Source organism: Coccinella septempunctata, chromosome 3 (genome assembly GCF_907165205.1).
Source record: "Coccinella septempunctata chromosome 3, icCocSept1.1, whole genome shotgun sequence".
In the NCBI taxonomy this organism is placed as follows: Eukaryota; Metazoa; Arthropoda; class Insecta; order Coleoptera; family Coccinellidae; genus Coccinella; species Coccinella septempunctata.
Genome location: NC_058191.1, coordinates 50,225 through 68,519, shown reverse-complemented (window position 1 = coordinate 68,519; position 18,295 = coordinate 50,225). Strand labels below are relative to the sequence as shown.

Here is an 18,295-nt window from a genome sequence, read left to right as displayed (position 1 = left end):
ATTTTTCATTGCATGAATTGAGGTAATCATTCAACAAAATTTACGGAAAAAAAACTGATTCGAAAAGTATTTAATTGTAGCTTCCGCAAGAGAGAAAGCATTTTAAGTGAAAAAATTCAACATTTTCATAAAACATCAAATATCTCGAAAACTGTGAGACTTTCATATGAACGATTTTTTCACATCAGGTAGAGCACATTCTGATCTACTTTCCGTTTTCGTTTGACGTGGTCTTTACGGGACACCCTGTATATACCATTAAAATCATCGCAGATTTATATTCTGAAAGAGCAGCTTTTCAAGTGATGAATTGGAATTAAACTGCAATAAATACACCCGCTTATAACTGTTGAGGTTGCGGGCCAGCAATAACAAGCGTCAACATCTATAATTTTCATAAATACCTAATACAACCAGATAGCAGGAAATAGGACTAGGAAAAAAATGAAAACCAACCCTATAGGCCAATATGCTACTCACCATGTGACACCCCTATACAAGGTGTATTACACCATACATAGTGTAATACGGTCGTTCAGTGAATAATTTTTCATTAATCACATGTGATTTATGAGCATAATAATAATCAAGGAAATGTATAAATTATGATCAATTTATGTTTTGATTGTGGATGAAAAAAGGGACAAAGAAAGTTTTTTATTTATTTTATTAAACATTCATATTTTTCAACTAAATCTATAATAAGTTGTACAAACTTATGGAGTATGAATGGCAGTATAGTTTTGTTGCGGAAATTTTAGTAGGATTAATATGATTTATATTTAAAGCTGCTTAAACTGGATTTTAGTAATTAGGTATTATGAAGAGAATTATAATTATTGCTCTCGAATTCTTAAAAAGTAACGCGAGCCATTATCCTTATATAATATAATAATAATCAGTAATCACATATAACTTGGAATAATTCCTTTATTCATAAACAAAACACTACAACTGTCCTCTTGTTGCAAATAAAGTAGTGATTCATAAAATCTGAAAAATTTAACGGTTCAAGGAAATGCTACCTTCCTTTGAATGGATCGAATGGCGAAAAGATTTTTTATGGAAAAATCAGAATTTTTGATAACAATAGAAATTTTAAACGGGCACAAACCATAATTATTAGGTAATAATCGTTTGTTTGGTCTATAATTCAAAAACTTGAAAAAATTTTGAGTAGGTATATCACTTGACTTGATGACTAGAAAATGAATAAAAAAATTAAGCTCATGGAAATACTTATTTTCGTACTCACATTTATTCGTCCACTTATTTGTAAAACGACAACTAATCAAACAACCGACATTTCATCTGTTTTGAAATGGTCAACGACATCACAGACCACTTTTTCGTTAATATAAACTAAACTCTCAATCTGCATGGAATTAAAATCGGAATATGTTAATTAAGCTTTGCAACAGGAAAAATATAGTTTAAATTGATTGGCTCAGAGAATTTCTTTCGGATGATCTACCCTTATAGTCGATTATTATCTCATCGCCTGAGTAAATATTATAACTGTAAAGCTGCTTATGGGGATATTTCATTTCCTCAGGACCCTGAAATGAAAAATCACTAGTTCATGGTTACCGAAATAATGAGAACGAAAATTGAGAAAAGCAGGTTCAGTTTTGGAAAGTTGTATCCTTGCTCAAAGATTAAACAGAGGAGAAGAATGTCTTATACATGCAAAATAAAAAATAATCGAGGATAGTGATTTATTTCAGCATACCTGAATATCCCTCAGGTCCTGATCGACGTAAAATAATCTCATTTTCGATGCGGAAAATCCAGCAAATGCTTCCAGTTTGAGCTTGAGATCGCTGACTGTGCGATAGACATCAACCGAACGAATTTCGCTGTTATTACCGCAGGTGAACAACACTTTAACCCGTTTTTCGGGTCTTAGATCTATGTTCACCAACGGGTCCAATTTTCCGTGGATGGAAACCAATTCGAAATACCTGAAATTTCAGTGAAAGTATTAAGGCTGTATGAAGACTTCACAAAAAGCTTTCAGATATTTCACCTGGCGTTTCGCCCACAATATCAGTTCGGCGTGAGATCTAGATTCGAATGTCGATGCATACAACAGTTATGGGCAAAACGTTTGGTGAAATACCTGAAAGACCTCGTTTTAGAAGCCCGGAAATTTATAATAATGAAGAAGGCCGCCATGGCCTATACCGCGTGTCCCAGAGCTTTTAGGCCAGCAGATATCTCAGTTACCTGCGGAAAAAAAAAATTGAAAAAAATACTTGTCGTAGGAGACCATACGCTCTTTCATGCAGCATAGCAAAATCCACCCCCTGACAAACAACCCCCTAGAAACCACCCCTAACTTTTGTTTTTCAAATGGCACCCCCATGTTTGTTTGGCTTCAACTGACAGCTCTTTTTAATTCTCAATCAATAATATATCATAATATGTAGTTGTAAAGATAGTCACTCGATAAAATTGAATTCGTTAGTGGGTACTGTTAATTGGACTGATCGAATTAGTCCACATTGTAGAGACAAGAAAAAGTGGATGTTGAAAAAAAAGAGTCAATAAAATGTTAGAACTTTTTGTTTATTATAATTTATGTTATAAAACATTTTCTTTAGTATAATGTTGCAGTAACAATACAGCTGAGCGTATAAATTCGTATTTCATTTGTATTTTTATTTTCCATAATTCTGCATGACATTCTAGCTACCATGATACATCATTGAATGAGAAATGAAAAAAACTGTAAGTTGAAGCACAACAAACATAGGAGTGCCATTTGAAAAACAAAAGTTAGGGGTGGTTTCTCGGGGGTTGTTTGTCAGGGGGTGGATTTTGCTATGCTGCATGAAAGAGCGTATGGTCTCCTACGACAAGTATTTTTTTCAATTTTTTTTTTTCCGCAGGTAACTGAGATATTTGCTGGCCTAAAAGCTCTGGGACACCCGGTATATAGGCGTAACGAGTTGACGGTTTTTATGTTTTTTAACGAGGTATGAAAAAGGGATAAATTATAGATATAGTCACGCCGACAATTTTAGTACATACCTGTCAGGTCTTTCGCATTCTGGTTTTTCCATATAATACCTTATGAATGCTCTCTCGGCATCTTCCCTTTCATCATGCCCAATTTTACCACCTCCATTCAAGGTGTTCACGTTTGGTAGTCTAGCGATGAATAGCTGCCTCCTTTCATGTTCTGTATACTCGTTGCTTTCCCACAAAGGACATCCCTAAAGGTGGATCAACCTTATGTAATAATTTTCTTCATTATGTTAACAATAAATGTAATGTGTAATTGAGACAGTGCGACGAGATCTGCATTTTCAAGTTTGGAAAAATCTACGACTCAACAAATGTCTTAGTATGTACGAAATGCAGATTTGAAATTATTATCATAAAGTTCAAATGTTTATCATTAAGTTTTTTTTTTGTTCGGTTAATTAGTTAACCTCCTTCACGTTCTGAGCGATTTAAGCAATAGAGTGAAAAGCATCCGAATAAAGTTCGTAAGTTTTTCACGCAAACGATTATTAAAGATTATTTATAGTTCACACGGTGAACAAAAAAAAATTCATAAAATAGTTTTGCAGTCATCTCGATTAATCACCATCTGTTTTGGCGAATGTTAAATGGACTTCCTCGGATAGTCTTAGAATGGCCTCATGATCGACGGAATTGAAATTGACCACGAATTTTTCGAAATTCGAAAATTATCGACACTTTGGCCAAATGATGATTTCGCAGGCTTGTAAATATCTGTGCTTTTTAATTGACAAAATTTATTATTAGTTTTACGTTTTACTACCATACTCACCTGAACTCGGACACAATTCAGGGCAGGAAATTTCGCCAACGTTTCAACATCATCCCAACCGGACAAATCGGTAGAATTCAAATTCAAAATTTCAAGTTTCTTGAAAGCTTCTTGCGAGTTCATAGAACGGCACTTTTTATCACAGGAACATCTAGACACGTCGATTTTCAGGGAATCGATCGGACAATTGGCAAGTACCAGCGACTCCAGGTTGGGAAAGGCGTAACCGAGCTTGCAGACCTGCCACCATTCTCTCACGGGATTCCCCGTAAAGTGTAATTTTCTCAGTTTGGTGTGCGAATGTTTTCCCCGGTAATCGAATTTTGGGCAACAGCAATTCGTCTCGTGGTTCTTGGTCGCGCGTTCTTCCGCTTGACAGTCGCAATCGTCCTCTTCACGAAACAGATGTACGTGCTTGTAATCGTTGAGGCTCAGATGGAGCTCTTCCAGCTGGGGAAGATGGCCGAGAATCTCCTGGATGCTTTCCCATCTGATGAAGGTGGAGTTCAGGACGAGGTTGCGTAGCTGTTCCCAATAAAGGTCTATTTTATTTATGGGCGTGGATAATTCGTTGAAGCTTAAATTCACGAATTTGAGCCGGGGCATCTGTTGAAGAATGCAGAATACCTGAAAAATATTCCCAGATTTTCAGCTAATGTCAGATGTGGCCGATATACTCGATGATAAAATCTATAATTAAAATGAAAAACTTAATTAAGTACACACGTGAGTTAACGATTAAATAATAATTTAATCGCTACGCGTTTCGATAAAGATGCAAGTAGCATCTTCAGGCGGGCGATGTAGTTGAAATGAATTATTATTTGATACCAAACAAGCAATTAACTCTATTTCTGATTATCTACGGGAGTTTCCAGTACATTCAAAGCAATTATTTAGAACAGGTACAAATCGGAGTATATCTGTCAACAAAATATAGAAAAGAAGACTGACTGAGAAGCTATGGGTAGATACTAGAATATCCTTTTATTTGAAGGGTCTGTATCCCCTTATAATCAAGATACAAAAGTGTTTTATTGATTTTGCCAATTTCTTCAATTTTATAGGTACCCTTAACTTTCGAACCACCCTATATCGATATCCTATATATTTTGATGATATTTGATATTTATTATCCGCAAAAACTTGTTCATACTGAAATATAGTATGTAAATTTTGTCAGGTCTGGCCTAGGAAAAATCAATGCGGAATGTTAAACCAAAAAAAAAACACCCTGGTTATCGAAATTCCTCAAAATTGATATAATATTCGAGAAAAAACTGAAAGGAACAAGGTATTTCTCGTACTTCCGCATGTAATTAATATTCAATAAATCTAGTCAAGTCTGAATTTTCAGACAACAGTAGGTAACCAAAATTTCAAAAAAACTTAATTTAATTCAGTAGTTAGTAATTTTCCTGATTTACTTGAATCTACAGCCTCTCATCAGGTCCTTATTTTCTGGGTCATAAACTTGTAACACAAAGAAAATGAACAGATTTGTATACTTGGATTGATATGTAATAATTTCAAGTAATTTTACTACTAAAAACGATAAAAAAATTTTATTAGATATCAAACCTCTGTTTTCGTAATGTTTCAAGCTTGTGATCCAAAAAATTCAATTAAAATTAGCAAAAAGTACCGAATTAAATTCAATTTTTTAAAATTTTGGTTATTGGTATTGTCCATGAAAATACAGATTTCACTAGGTTTATTGAATATTAAAATCGCATGCAGGAGTACGCATTACGAATTATAGATCTATAAAAAAATGGGTTACTTAGAAGCACGTCGGTTTCCTCCATCCACCCTGATTGTATGTTAATTTCTCAATGAATCACTCTGTATAAGTAACTTTAACGAAAAAATACTAGTTGACAAAATAATTCAAAATGAATTCAATAATCGCGAGTCATTGAGGCCAATCTGATCGTTAAGTGATATAACTTTCTAAACGACCGTAAACTTTTTAGCTTATGTAAAATTTCGAAAGTTGTGCTTTGCATTCAACAAATGCTCAGCAAACGTAGAATTTCCATTGCCTTTGATGAAACAATATGTGTGTACCTACTATAATATTCCTTTTCAGAAATCTTTCTTTTCTGAAATTTATTACGCTACTCGATCAAACCAACGCACGGTAAGCCATTCGGATTTCTGCATTCCAACAAGTTACTCTTTGATTTTACCCTAATAAAAAAGCACAGACATCTAAACTAGTAGTTATGTGTGAAAACAGTAAATAATCCTGCGAAGAAGTTCGCATGTTTTTTTCATGTATTCTTTGAAAAAGAAATGAGGGAACAACAAAATTTGAACACCCGATTCTTAAGACGCAATAATATAATTAGAATTATATAATCGGAACGCAATATCCCTATCGTAAAAATTTGAAATGGGAATGATGACCTAGAACTAAAAATAAATATCTACATGTATTCATACTGGTATTCAAAATTAGCCAACAGTTTGTTTACCACCTAATGAATTCTTCAAATTGTGATGGTGAATAATCAATTTTCCTATTGCTTCTTTAAAATTTGAAACCATCATTTTGTTCGAGTACAGCATCTATCATTTCAAAATTTGATGTTTCAGTTAGAGTGAAATGTTTTAATAGTGTTCAATTCAATGTTGGGTTTTTCCTACCTCTGGCCAATCGTGGAGCTTATTTTTTGCGAGATCCAGCTCTTCAACGCAAGAACATTTTGCTACTAAAGCTTCTCTGTCCCCGGCAGTGGTAATATCACAGTCATTCAATACCAAAAGGGATGGAACCAGAGCTCTGGGTGACCTACAAGGCACAAATATGGAAATAGCTATATCTTCATATTTCGAATCGTCCAAATCCTCGAAGGCCATTTCCCTCTCTCCATATTTCTGTTCCAGAGCCTCCAATAGTGACGTCATTATCTGAAACGAGGGCTTTTACGTTATTTTTCAAATAACTTTAATTATTAAACTCTATTGAAATTGAAAAGGTGTTATCATTAGAATACCAGCTTATTTTTGACATAATGAAAAGAAACAAAGGTGATGTACTGATTCTATGATGTACAATGTACATTATTTTATTAGCACAAACTATGGTCCAATACGTGAATGATTTCTATGTTTCTAAATTTTATTCCGGAAAATCAATAACTATAAATATTACTTCTTTGCTCTTACACATATTTCAAGACCTTAGCTTTTTTTCGTGTGGTTGAATGTAAGCTGTTGACTAGTTTACCTTTCACCTTCAACCAGCTGAGGATGCTATTGAAACAGCGAAACACGTGTCATGATTATGTTTTCTGTGGTCATGGTTTGAAAACTGATTTATGTGAAAATCATAATATCTGTTTGAAGTTCAGCATACTCTGATTTTTAGACACTCAAAAGAATCCAGAAGCGAAAATCAAGAAAAAACGGCATTACTAGATCAATCGTCACTTCCGTAGCTAAAAAAAATTATTCTTAGCTTAGTGAAGAATAGTCAAGAACAATATAGGTACTCAATTAGCACCGATGAAAAGTTTCTTTATTTTCATAATAATAGAGGCCCCTTTAAGGCATAACCTTCAACGTAAAATCTATTGAAGATTTTTGCTTTATTGAACTGAGGCACCTGAATAGCAGAAATGCTGAATACAAAAATTATATAGACGTCGCAAGTCAATGTTTCCTTCTTTCCAGCTAAGTTAGAAAATATAACCTAAATTTGGCGATTGTGGCTGAACCACATGATGCCATTTGAAAAGTTTCTTCTTCCTCTACAAAAGAAGTCAGAAACAAATTTTGACATCTCCTCTTAGTGAAAATCGCAAAAAAGCAAAAAATGGCCAACAATTTCAAAGTTTTTTGATCCTCAAAAGTTATAAGCCTTCGCAAAAATTGCGCGCAAACTTCATTTCAGTCATTTTACTGATAATGATACGTCCTCCGTCGTTTGAAACCATTTTCAGCTTGTTAGCAAGTTTTAAGAAGGAAGACCCTAATTTGCCTGGCGGGCTATATGCCCTAAAAGTCATTGTAAAGTGATTAATGCCATTAAAATGAGTTTTTGAAGAAAGAAAAGTACCTTTTTGCTTGAAACAATGGCGCTTTTGTAGTTTGGTGCTGCAAAATAATTTATTCTAGCAACTTTTTTTGATGACCAACATTTTTTAACACAATATTGATTGTACGATTTCATTCGCTTTCGGTCGGATCAAGGATTGACTTTCGTTTTCAATAGATACATAACAAAATGAGTAGTATTATTACCTCACCTCACCGTCGTAATTAAAATTCACGCTCTACTTGAGCTTTTGATATCAGCCTCGCTGATTTGTTGCGTAAGATTGTTCCTAAATGTTTTTTTTTTTGGCGATCTGTAATAATTTACATCATATACCTATTGGTATTCTACAACTGAATTCATCTCATAAATATTTATATGCAATTGCCATGAGAGTAAGACAAATATATCCTTTTGATGTACATGATGGACAAAGCAAATAAATTTTTGGAATGAGAAATAATACCAAACGGATATGTGTTAAGTTCTTTATCCAAGGTGACTGTAAATGTAAATAAATGCAAGAAAGTTCAGGATTTGATTCCTCGATAAAAATAAGTAGGCGTACCTACTTCATATGAATATTTTTCTAAATCAAGCACCCTTCGAAATACTTCGAATATACAGCCTTTTCAACCCCTTAACGCCATTGTAAGGGATTCAAAATGACTGTTCCATATGATTTTTCTTCAATAATTATTTTATGGAGTAGCATCAGAATATAAAATTATAAGATTTGATGGGCATCAATCAATAAACCGTCCATGACAAAACCAGGTTGTGTTTCAGATGGCAATTCCAAAAAAACCTGACATTAAACTTCGTCCCAAAATATTTCCGACCCACTTTAGAGCGATATTTTAAGCTGACATTAATAACGTTTGCATTGCATAAGAATAATCCAAGAAAAAAATTAGAAAATATTATTGAGCAGTACAAAATTCAGTTATTGCATTCTTCCTATGCCTATTTTCGGTATGAGATTGAAATTTCTGTAGTTCGAAAAGTAATTGAGTATATGTATACTTTACCGGTGTGAAGTTGACTGATTATACGAGGTTGAAAATACTAAAAGTACATTTTGAGTATTTCTGAATTTTCAACTTTGTAATCAGTCATCAATTTCAGCGATGGATCTTCACGGAAAGCAATTAAGCACTCTATTTCTAATGGGGTATTTTCCTAAATTTCAAAATATATGTCATAAAAATCCTTATAACTCAAATATCTCGAAATATATTTTTTTCGAATTTTAACATATTGCATTTTGTCTGTATTCGATTACGAAAATTCTGATTTCAGAAGTGCTCTTGTGAACATTCTACGTCATTTTCACAATCCGGCAACGCCCATTTGTGTCAGTAATGGTCATGAAAGTTTTCTGATCACCATAGATGTAATAAATATCAAGTTTGATGATCACATTATTCACATTTGACAAGAAAAACACACAATGACACAAAATATCATCGGTTTTAAGAAGGTAAAGACACAGATTACAGAAACAATTTTTTGTAATCTGTGGATATCTTCTTGATCGGTTCCAGTGTTGTCGAATTAACAAAAATTACTATACTTTAATAAAGGCATTCTACACGTCACAAGCTTTCACATAGTCGAAGTTTCGAAGGGTGTATTTCTGGAATGTCTGAATTTATAAGCGAATCTTTTACGTGTTGAATAACTAGTAGAAAAGGCTTTCCATAAATAATCTCAAATTCGGTTTTGGAGTTTTAGGAAACTTGCCCATTATGTAATTGAAGATTATGATTGATATGAGATGATCCATGAAGAAAAATTCGGTGGAAGGGATTTTTGGCAGGTTATGCATTCACTGATTATCTTTTGATTTATACTCCTGATATGGCTTTTTATGTCAAGAACTGATGGACAGTCTTCAAATCAATTTTACTAAGAATATATCAATCACTACTTCTTGCCATAGGCTTTGCAACTTTCCATTTTTTTTATTAATAAAATAATAAATATATAATGATATGACATTGTTCGAAATACATTTACAATGTTCATCAAATTATTACCCTTTTTTCAAAAATTCAAGCTTCATTACGCACCTTATTCAAGGTCCCAGTTCAGTAGCAGTTACTTGTACTAGGCCAGTCGATCACTTCGACTTCGGTGCCTAAGAACGGTAAATACTAATAGGATGGTATGAAGTTAGTCCAAAACTTCTGATCCGATCAGAAAGAGCTCGCCTTGTTATTAGCCTGACATGCAATTGACCTTATGGACGTGAAGCGTTACCGTAGAGCCAAAAGCCTAAGGATGCGATCTTGAAGTGTACGTCCTGTACAGGGTGTCCCAAATTCGATGTTCACTGATGAGAGCATCTCGCGAACTATAAGACTCAGACAAAAATCTTCAAAACATTTTTTTACGTAATTTTTATGTTTTATGAAATACTCGTAACGCATCATAGAAATTAAATTCCATCAGTGATATAGAGGAGAGCGCTGTTTTTTAAATGAGACAGTCTATATTTTCAACGCAGGTTTTCGTTGCAGATTTGTCGAAAACTCGAAAAGCATTCCGTTAGCAGTTTTTCGAAAATGTCATCCGTTTCAAAGGTATTTAATTTTCCGACTTCATTCTGGACATGGGACACCTTTATACAGGTGTGCCAAGTTCGAGGGCCTATTAGACGTTTCTGCAGAACTGGACCTATTTGAAATCTGAAAATTGGGATTATAATATTGTTCGACATTATCTACTGAACTAAAATATTCTTGAAGCGTGAGCACTTTCAGTTATACAGGGATTAGAAATAAATTTTTTTTTCTATTTTTTCGTCTGATATGATAGAGTATTCAATTTCGAATATATTTCTGTTCAAATCATATCAGGAAAGAAAAAGTAAAAAAAAATCCATAAACGTCTAAAGGGCCCTCGAACTTGATACACCTTGTATATAAATCTTATATACTCGACTTACTTTCGAGTTCGTCCTATGTTGCGTTTCTATGGAAGTTTCGATTAAATTTTTGTTTATTCTTCATAAAATTAAAACTTTCAAATACGTATAATGTCTCCTTCTCATAATAATATGATATTATCTTTATATTGAAGAAGATTACACAATATTACACAATATTGAAGAAGATTACACAATAGACACAAAATGAATCAAATCTCGGAATAAATGAAAAATATTTATACAGGGTGTGGCGTAATGAATCGATAATATTGAGCCTGGGGGTAGAAGACTCTATGGCGGTTCAGAAAAATATATTTTACGTTCAGTAAAAGTGCCTTGGTTTTCGAGATATTGGAGATTTTCGAAAATTCAAGAGAATTACACCCTACGCCACTCGTTTTGCAGGCAAGACTCCAAATGAAGGAATTTTTTCAAACTGTTTTTTGGATAGTATTCCTGGATAGATGATCTATCGAATGTAATTCATTATTTTTGAAGGGCATGAATAGTTCTTTATGAAAAAAAGAATTAACTCAAATTTTCCGTTTTGCTAATTTTTTTTCATAAGTTAAACCTAGCGCGGTGTAAAAAATAATATGGTTACATGAGAGCCAATGCAAGAAAAAACATGCCAGTTTCATTGAGATTCCGAAATGGTATAACTCTCTGTATTCTCAGCATTTAATACAAAATAAATTCCTATTGCAATCAGTTGAGGCCTAGTTTAATGTAAACAGTGTTTCTAAAATTTTTATTAGCTAAAATGAGAAATGCAAGCAGAATGAAGCAATCGTCTACTGAAGCTCATGGTGGCCTCTTAGAGAATCTTTTGTGATATTTAATTCAATGAAACGACACTCATTTTGAAATTGTTGATATCTATGCAATAAAGCTATGATTCATTAGAAAGTGTAGACTATAGAGCATGTATCAGAACTCATGGTGGCCAATTTAAGCATCATTTGTGATTTGTGGAACTTTATTCAATGAAACGATATTTTACAATTGTTATTTTTTCTCGTTTTCTTTTATTATTGAACCCCAACGTTGTGAAATCAATATTATCAAGTTAATTTCAAGTTATGCATTAAATTTCAGCATTTTTGTAACAAGGGTCTTGACTCAATGTAATAAAAATTACCTAATTTTCAGCTTTTTTTCTTAATTACAAAAGTGCTAAAATTCACTTCGTTACTCGAAATTCGCTTAACAACTATTAACTCTATAACTATAGGGCTTAATAATGAAAGGATACGAGGGAAAAAACCCAATTTTAAAATATTGTTTAATTGAATCGAGTTTCACAAAATGTGTTCGAAGTGTGCATCAGGAGCTGTACTAGATCCTCTACAACTTCTTATGAATAATTGCTTTATTCTGCTTGCAAGTCTCATTTCAGTTGCTAAAAATTAAAGAAAAAGGCTAACGTAAAACTCTGCCTTGACTCATTGTAATAGAAATTTATTTTGTATTTAATGCTGAAAATAGAGTGAGTTATACCATTTCAGAATCTCAGTGAAACAGGCATGTTTTCTCTTGCTTTGGCAATCAGGTAACCATATTATTTTTCACACCACGCTGGGTTGAACTTAGGAAGAAAAAATAAGCAAAACGGAAAATTTGAGTTAATTCTTTTATTTATGAAAAACTATTCATGCGCCTCAAAAATAATGAATTACATTCGATAGATCATCCAGGAATACTATCCAAAAAACAGTTTGAAAAAATTCCTTCATTTGGAGTCTTGCCTGCAAGAAGAGGGGCGAAGGGTGTGATTTTCTTGAATTTTCGAAAATCTCGAATATCTCGAAAACCAAGGCACTTTTACTAAACGTAAAATATATTTTTCTGAACCGCCATAGAGTCCTCTACCTGCAGGCTCCATATTATCCATTCATTACGCCACACCCTGTATACATACATATAAGGTGTGCCATTAATTGAAGTCGAAAATCCAAATAACTTCGAAACGGATTACATTTTTGAAAAACTGGTAACGGGAAAATTTTCGACGAAACTGTGACTAGAAACTGCGTTGAAAAATATAGGTTGTCCCTTTCAAAAAACAACGACTATCCTCTTTATCTCAGAAATGGTTATTGATTTCTATGATCCATTACGAGTATCCCATAAAACATAAAAATTACTGAGAAAATTGTTTTAGATTTTTTCGAATATCTAGAACATAAACCAAGATATATAGCGAAATATTTGAGACAGTAATTTTTCAGGAACGCATCAAGATATCTATGATGTGCCTCCTGATTTCTAACAATTTCGGAAAAAGATTTTATCTTGTCTTATCTTGTCTCTCGAGATGCTGTCATGCACTGACCATCGCATTTGGGACACCCTGTACAGGAGATATGTAAGAAGAACGACTGGACTTCAAGATCGCATTGTAAGGCTTTTGGCTCTAGGGAACGGTTCACATCCGAAAGGTCAACTGAAATTGAAAAGCATTTCGGGCTAACAACAATGCGAGAATCAAGCGCAAAAAAAGGAGGTAAAAAAACACACAATTTTTTGAATCTAATATTTTTCGGAAAAATGAAAATTAATCATGGCTATCGACCAATTTTGAGGGTAGAATAATATTGTGGAATAAAACGTGTAAGAAGTTCCCAAACTGTTTGCATCGAATTCCTAAACGCAGAATTGTTACATCTCTTTGTTAAGGTAGGTATATGACTTATACCTGTAATAGGTAAGTAATAATATTTTTAGTATTCAGAAGAGTGAAAGTTTGATGACTTGGGACTGGGGAAATAATTTCAAGTGTATGAATTTTAAACCTGGTTCAGTTTCCCGATAATTTTTTCACCCCATGATGGGCTGGTATAGGAAAAAATCTAGGTGCGCCTTTCGCTCACTTCACAATTAGTAAAGAATGCGCTAAGAGGCAGCCTACCTTTGGGAAAATCATCAAAATCAGGTAGGTACGCTGAGATCTAAACATCAGCTTTGATAATGCCACCAGATAATTATACTAATTCGGTCATCTTCTTAACGAAAAGTGGATATATTCGATGAGGAAATTGCGTGGCAATTCGTTAAAGACATTTTTATAAAATGCATCTACACACCATGCTTGATGATGATGAAAAATTCGAAATATCATTTTCTCGTTATGTCATTATTACAGTAGGTGTATTCAACGTGGAATATGAAAAAATTATAATAATGAAGCTTAGAGCATCATTATTTACATAACAAAAGAGGATATATGCATGTGCGCAGTTGTTCGATTCTCAGAGCATAGAACAAAGAACAATTAAATCAATATATTACGTCTACTTACGTCCTAATGTTTGTAAACATCCAACAAAGAATAACAACGATCCAACTATGAGACTTCTTAAGAGGATTTCATCCTCTCAGAATCCAGAAATTGTAAAAATGTTTGTAATGAAAACAAATCAACTCGATATTGCAGTTTGAAGTTACACTACGAACTTCCCGCTTCCACTGACTCTAGTCGCGACTCGTGGGAAGTCGATTTTGCGATTGTTTGTTATTGCGATCAGCTGATCTGGGGGAAGTTGCAACAGCTGACCTGCCTGACTAGATTGTTGCTTATTATTTTTATTCGAGTGGCTCGTGTTAAACCAGTGTCGTAGAATTGATTCACTTGTAGTTTACACCAGTAGTGGCAGTAGTATGTTGATTCATTAAACGTTTTTCATTTCTCGTATATAAAAAAGGAATTTTTCTCGTCCAATATTTCTTCTCAGAATTCCGGACACCAACTTAATTTGAAAGACTTAAAAATTTAAAAAAATTATGAGAGATTTTTATTGTCACAAATTGAAAGAGTAATTCAAAAATGGTATCTAGTTGTAAATATCTCATCAGCAGCGTACCATTTTTTCGTAAATAAAGAGATCATAATAACACATATGCCCGCCAATGATGAAACATAAAATTCTTAATTGCATGCCACAAAATTCGAAATAATTGCCTCTTAAATCCCACCAAATTTCATTTCCATATTCCGACCGGTTTCAGATCGATAAATAAATAGTCAGTTAAAAAAAAATTACGAAAAAAAAGGATCGAAGCACTTGAGCATGGACAAAAGACAAAAAGTTGGACGTATAAAGCAAACTGTTATTATTTTTCATGTACGAATGATCTTCTGAATAATATTCACGACTGATTTCATTAAATGATAATAAATCGATATCGATCGAGCCTCGATTACCCAATTGAGAGTTTTGTGAAATCGGGTATATTGGTTTATTTATTTCGAATGTTTTGACATTCTTAAAGACTTGAATTTTAAAATATTTCTTTTCTTGCTCCGATAATGAAACAAGAAAACAAAATTCAATATAATATCCAGCAAGTTGTTCCTAATATTTGTACTGTACGCCAATGATGCATGAAGGTAATTGGTCTGGGCAGACACTTGCCGAGCCCGTTCCCTAAGTAAAAATCATTCAAGGTTACATTTGATCATTCTTATCGTATGTTTATTTCCACATAAAAGTAGTTTTCATTCTCACTCACATATATTAATAATTTATTTATAATTAAACTTCGACAAACCCGGAAAGAGCAAGAATTTCAATTTCTACACCACTACACCTTATTGGACTGCGTTTGGAAGAAAGTTCAGTCGACAAGTTTGGCGGAAGTTCTTCTTGAGTTTGAATTGAAGTCCACACGTTAGAGTGAATATATGGGACAAGGGATTATCAAGCCACACATCCTTAGTACACCTATGGGTGAACCCTGTTAGATTTAGGATATCTATGGCCGTATGAAAATGAAACTTTTCCCGTCTTCCCCATCTTTTGTTCATGAAGATTCTGTGCTTAATCGTCGTTTAAGAGCTTAATCTTCGTTTGATGAACGATGTACATACGGCCTAGTCTTTCCTCGTATGAGAGTCTGGCCGTCTGGCAACATCAAAAGGAATACGGCTTTGAACAACTCAAGGGAGCTTTCGATCTCGAACGGAGTTCATGCTCCAAACTATATCTCTATCTCTAGTATACTAAAAGCTATAGCTGTTCAGCATGTTGATGGACTACAGCCGTGAAATGACTTGGGAATCACGTAAAGTAGTCTATTTGCCCTGCTAAAAGTGCTTGTAACATACTCAGCCCAGACCAAAGGAGGTCTTTGTCGACAGTAACACCCAGATCCACATAGCTTCTCGCAGACAGCAAAACATAACCCTCCAAGTGATATGTGCGATGGGGGATGTTCCTACCCATATGAATAACCACACATTACTCATGATTAAGTGGTAGAGATGCTCTTTACCACACCCAGGAAATGATCTGTTAAGGTCTTCTTGCTGAGCTTGATATCATGCATCCGAGAAAAACGCTAGCTGGGATTTAACACGTGATACACGTGATGTATCGGAGACCGGAGTAGGACTCACCAAAGAGGAATCTTTGGACTCTTTTTGAACTCACCGAATCTCATAAAGAAATTCTGTCAGACAGGAAAGCCCGTGATAAGAGATGAAGGAAGGCTTTCACAATAGGTACTCGAAAATAAAGTTGAAAGTTTGACTTTGGGCAATTCATATTCGGAGTTTTTGTGAGCAGCTGGAAAACTGAAGAAACGATTTTTTTTGTACTCCGCCCGTTTAACTGAAATCGTAAATTTTCCGAACCCATATCTGTTTGTCAGATATATATGTCAGTGTCACTTTTCCGTACCGGTGCTGAAGGTTGACACGGCTGTTGGCGGAAACCGGAAAAATTACTTTCAGCCATTGTAGCCCGGGGGAAATTCACTGAAAAAATCTTTCAATGAATACAAAAAGTATACGAATTGAAACCAGGGGCGGAAATGAATAATATAATATTAACAGGGTGACTAGACGCAAAATTATCCCTTGAATCTCAATCACAATTAAAATTGAAATTTATTTAACCTAACCCAGGGACAAGGTTGTCTCTGATCTAACCATTCGATGGGGTAAGTGTCTCGCTCCTCCCCTCGAAAATATTAGCTATATACGCCACTGCTTGAAGCGGAGCTCGGACAATCAGTCGCGTGCGGGAAAAGACATTCAGCACGAGTTGGATTTTTTTTTCTAATTTTGACATATATGAAGTGACATTTTTAAACAGTTACAAAAAGTAAAATATTTCGCATATGATGATAAAATAGTTATTTTCCTATTAAGTGCGGAAAGTGATACCTACTCAACTGCTTACCCGAACTCTGCTTCGCATCGTTCGGGCAACGACAGTTTCGTGCGGGCAAGACACTTTCCGCAAGAGTTAGGAACAATATTTTTTCTACAACCTCTTGAAATATATAAATATATCCATTTCACGAAACAGATCAAATTTGATTTGATTAATTCATGTATTATGACAGACGTAATTCTGCATGTCGTTACCATGGGTTACTTATCGTTGGCGTATGGAGGGTAGAGGCATGATAGAATTTAATTTACTCTATACTTGCGTGCGGGAAAAACCCCTGATGCCAATCCATTCCCGCACGCAAATTCGTGCGGGGAAGAAATAGCAGGCGTTTTTGCCGCACCTTTTGGGAAAGTGACTCTTTGCATCTTGAAATGCGTGCGGGAAAAAGGTTGAACGCGCACGCTTGTAGAAAAAGATACTTATTACCCACAGATTACAGAGTTATTACCTCCAGAGTATCGGAGTGAAAGATTGATTAAATACATAGAATCATAGAAACAGAAATCTGCAATCATAGACATAGAGACATGGACTGAGCAATGTCAGCATGAAAATGTCTTTTTTATAGAAAGAGAGAAATGATCGTCGGGCATTTACCTGTCTCTTTTTTGTTCACATAGAGGTGAGTGTGGACCAATCAAAATTCTAGAAAAAGACATTTGCATGCCCGACGTGCGTTTCTCTCTGTCACTTTTTTTAACCGTATTTCATGCATAGATATAAAGGAAAGGCACAGTCCATGTCTATATGTCTATGTCTGCAATAGACGCTTGTATAGATGTTTTTGGTACTTTTGATTTCAATTCATAGGCACATCCTATTCAAAATTAGAATTGTTTTTGCGTGGAACACGTTGGTAAATACTATTTTTCGTATTTCGCTTTCTTTTGCGCAACGAGCCGAACGAGCGAAGCGAGAATTACACGCTTAATACCAAAAATAATGCTTTTTTCAACTGATGGTTGCAAAAATAACTATTTTGACTTTTTTTTCTCCATTTTTTTTTACTCATTTGAGTTTCTTGATGATCTGAAAATACCCTTTGTCCAGGATGTCATAAAAACAAGAAGTAGAAACCACCACTCTAGATTAGAAGTACACACAAATATCCTTCTACAACCCTTAACACGAGACAACGAAGTGAGAAGACTGCAAAGGAATTGGCCAACTGACCCAATGGAATATTAAGAGATTCTCCCAATGGGGAGAACCTCTTCATGTTATGTTCTTTATGTCATGTAGAATTGTGAAAAAATTAGCTCATAGAATTTTTATTCTGATTGCTTATCAATAAATGCTTGAAAAAAAAATTTTGAGTTTCTGACGTA

At 34.4% G+C, this 18,295-nt stretch overlaps 1 protein-coding gene across 1 annotated transcript; it reads right to left on the bottom strand.

Moving 5' to 3' along the window:
- Nucleotides 1–650: 650 nt before the first annotated feature.
- Nucleotides 651–14,302, bottom strand: LOC123309563 (tubulin-specific chaperone cofactor E-like protein). The gene is made up of 6 exons (XM_044892738.1): nucleotides 14,087–14,302; nucleotides 6,458–6,721; nucleotides 3,806–4,432; nucleotides 3,037–3,221; nucleotides 1,733–1,964; nucleotides 651–1,559 (listed from the first exon to the last, which is right to left on the bottom strand). The coding sequence occupies exons 2-6, from the start codon at nucleotides 6,716–6,718 to the stop codon at nucleotides 1,434–1,436; spliced, it is 1,431 nt and encodes a 476-aa protein (XP_044748673.1). The 5' UTR covers nucleotides 6,719–6,721; nucleotides 14,087–14,302; the 3' UTR covers nucleotides 651–1,433.
- Nucleotides 14,303–18,295: the final 3,993 nt, after the last annotated feature.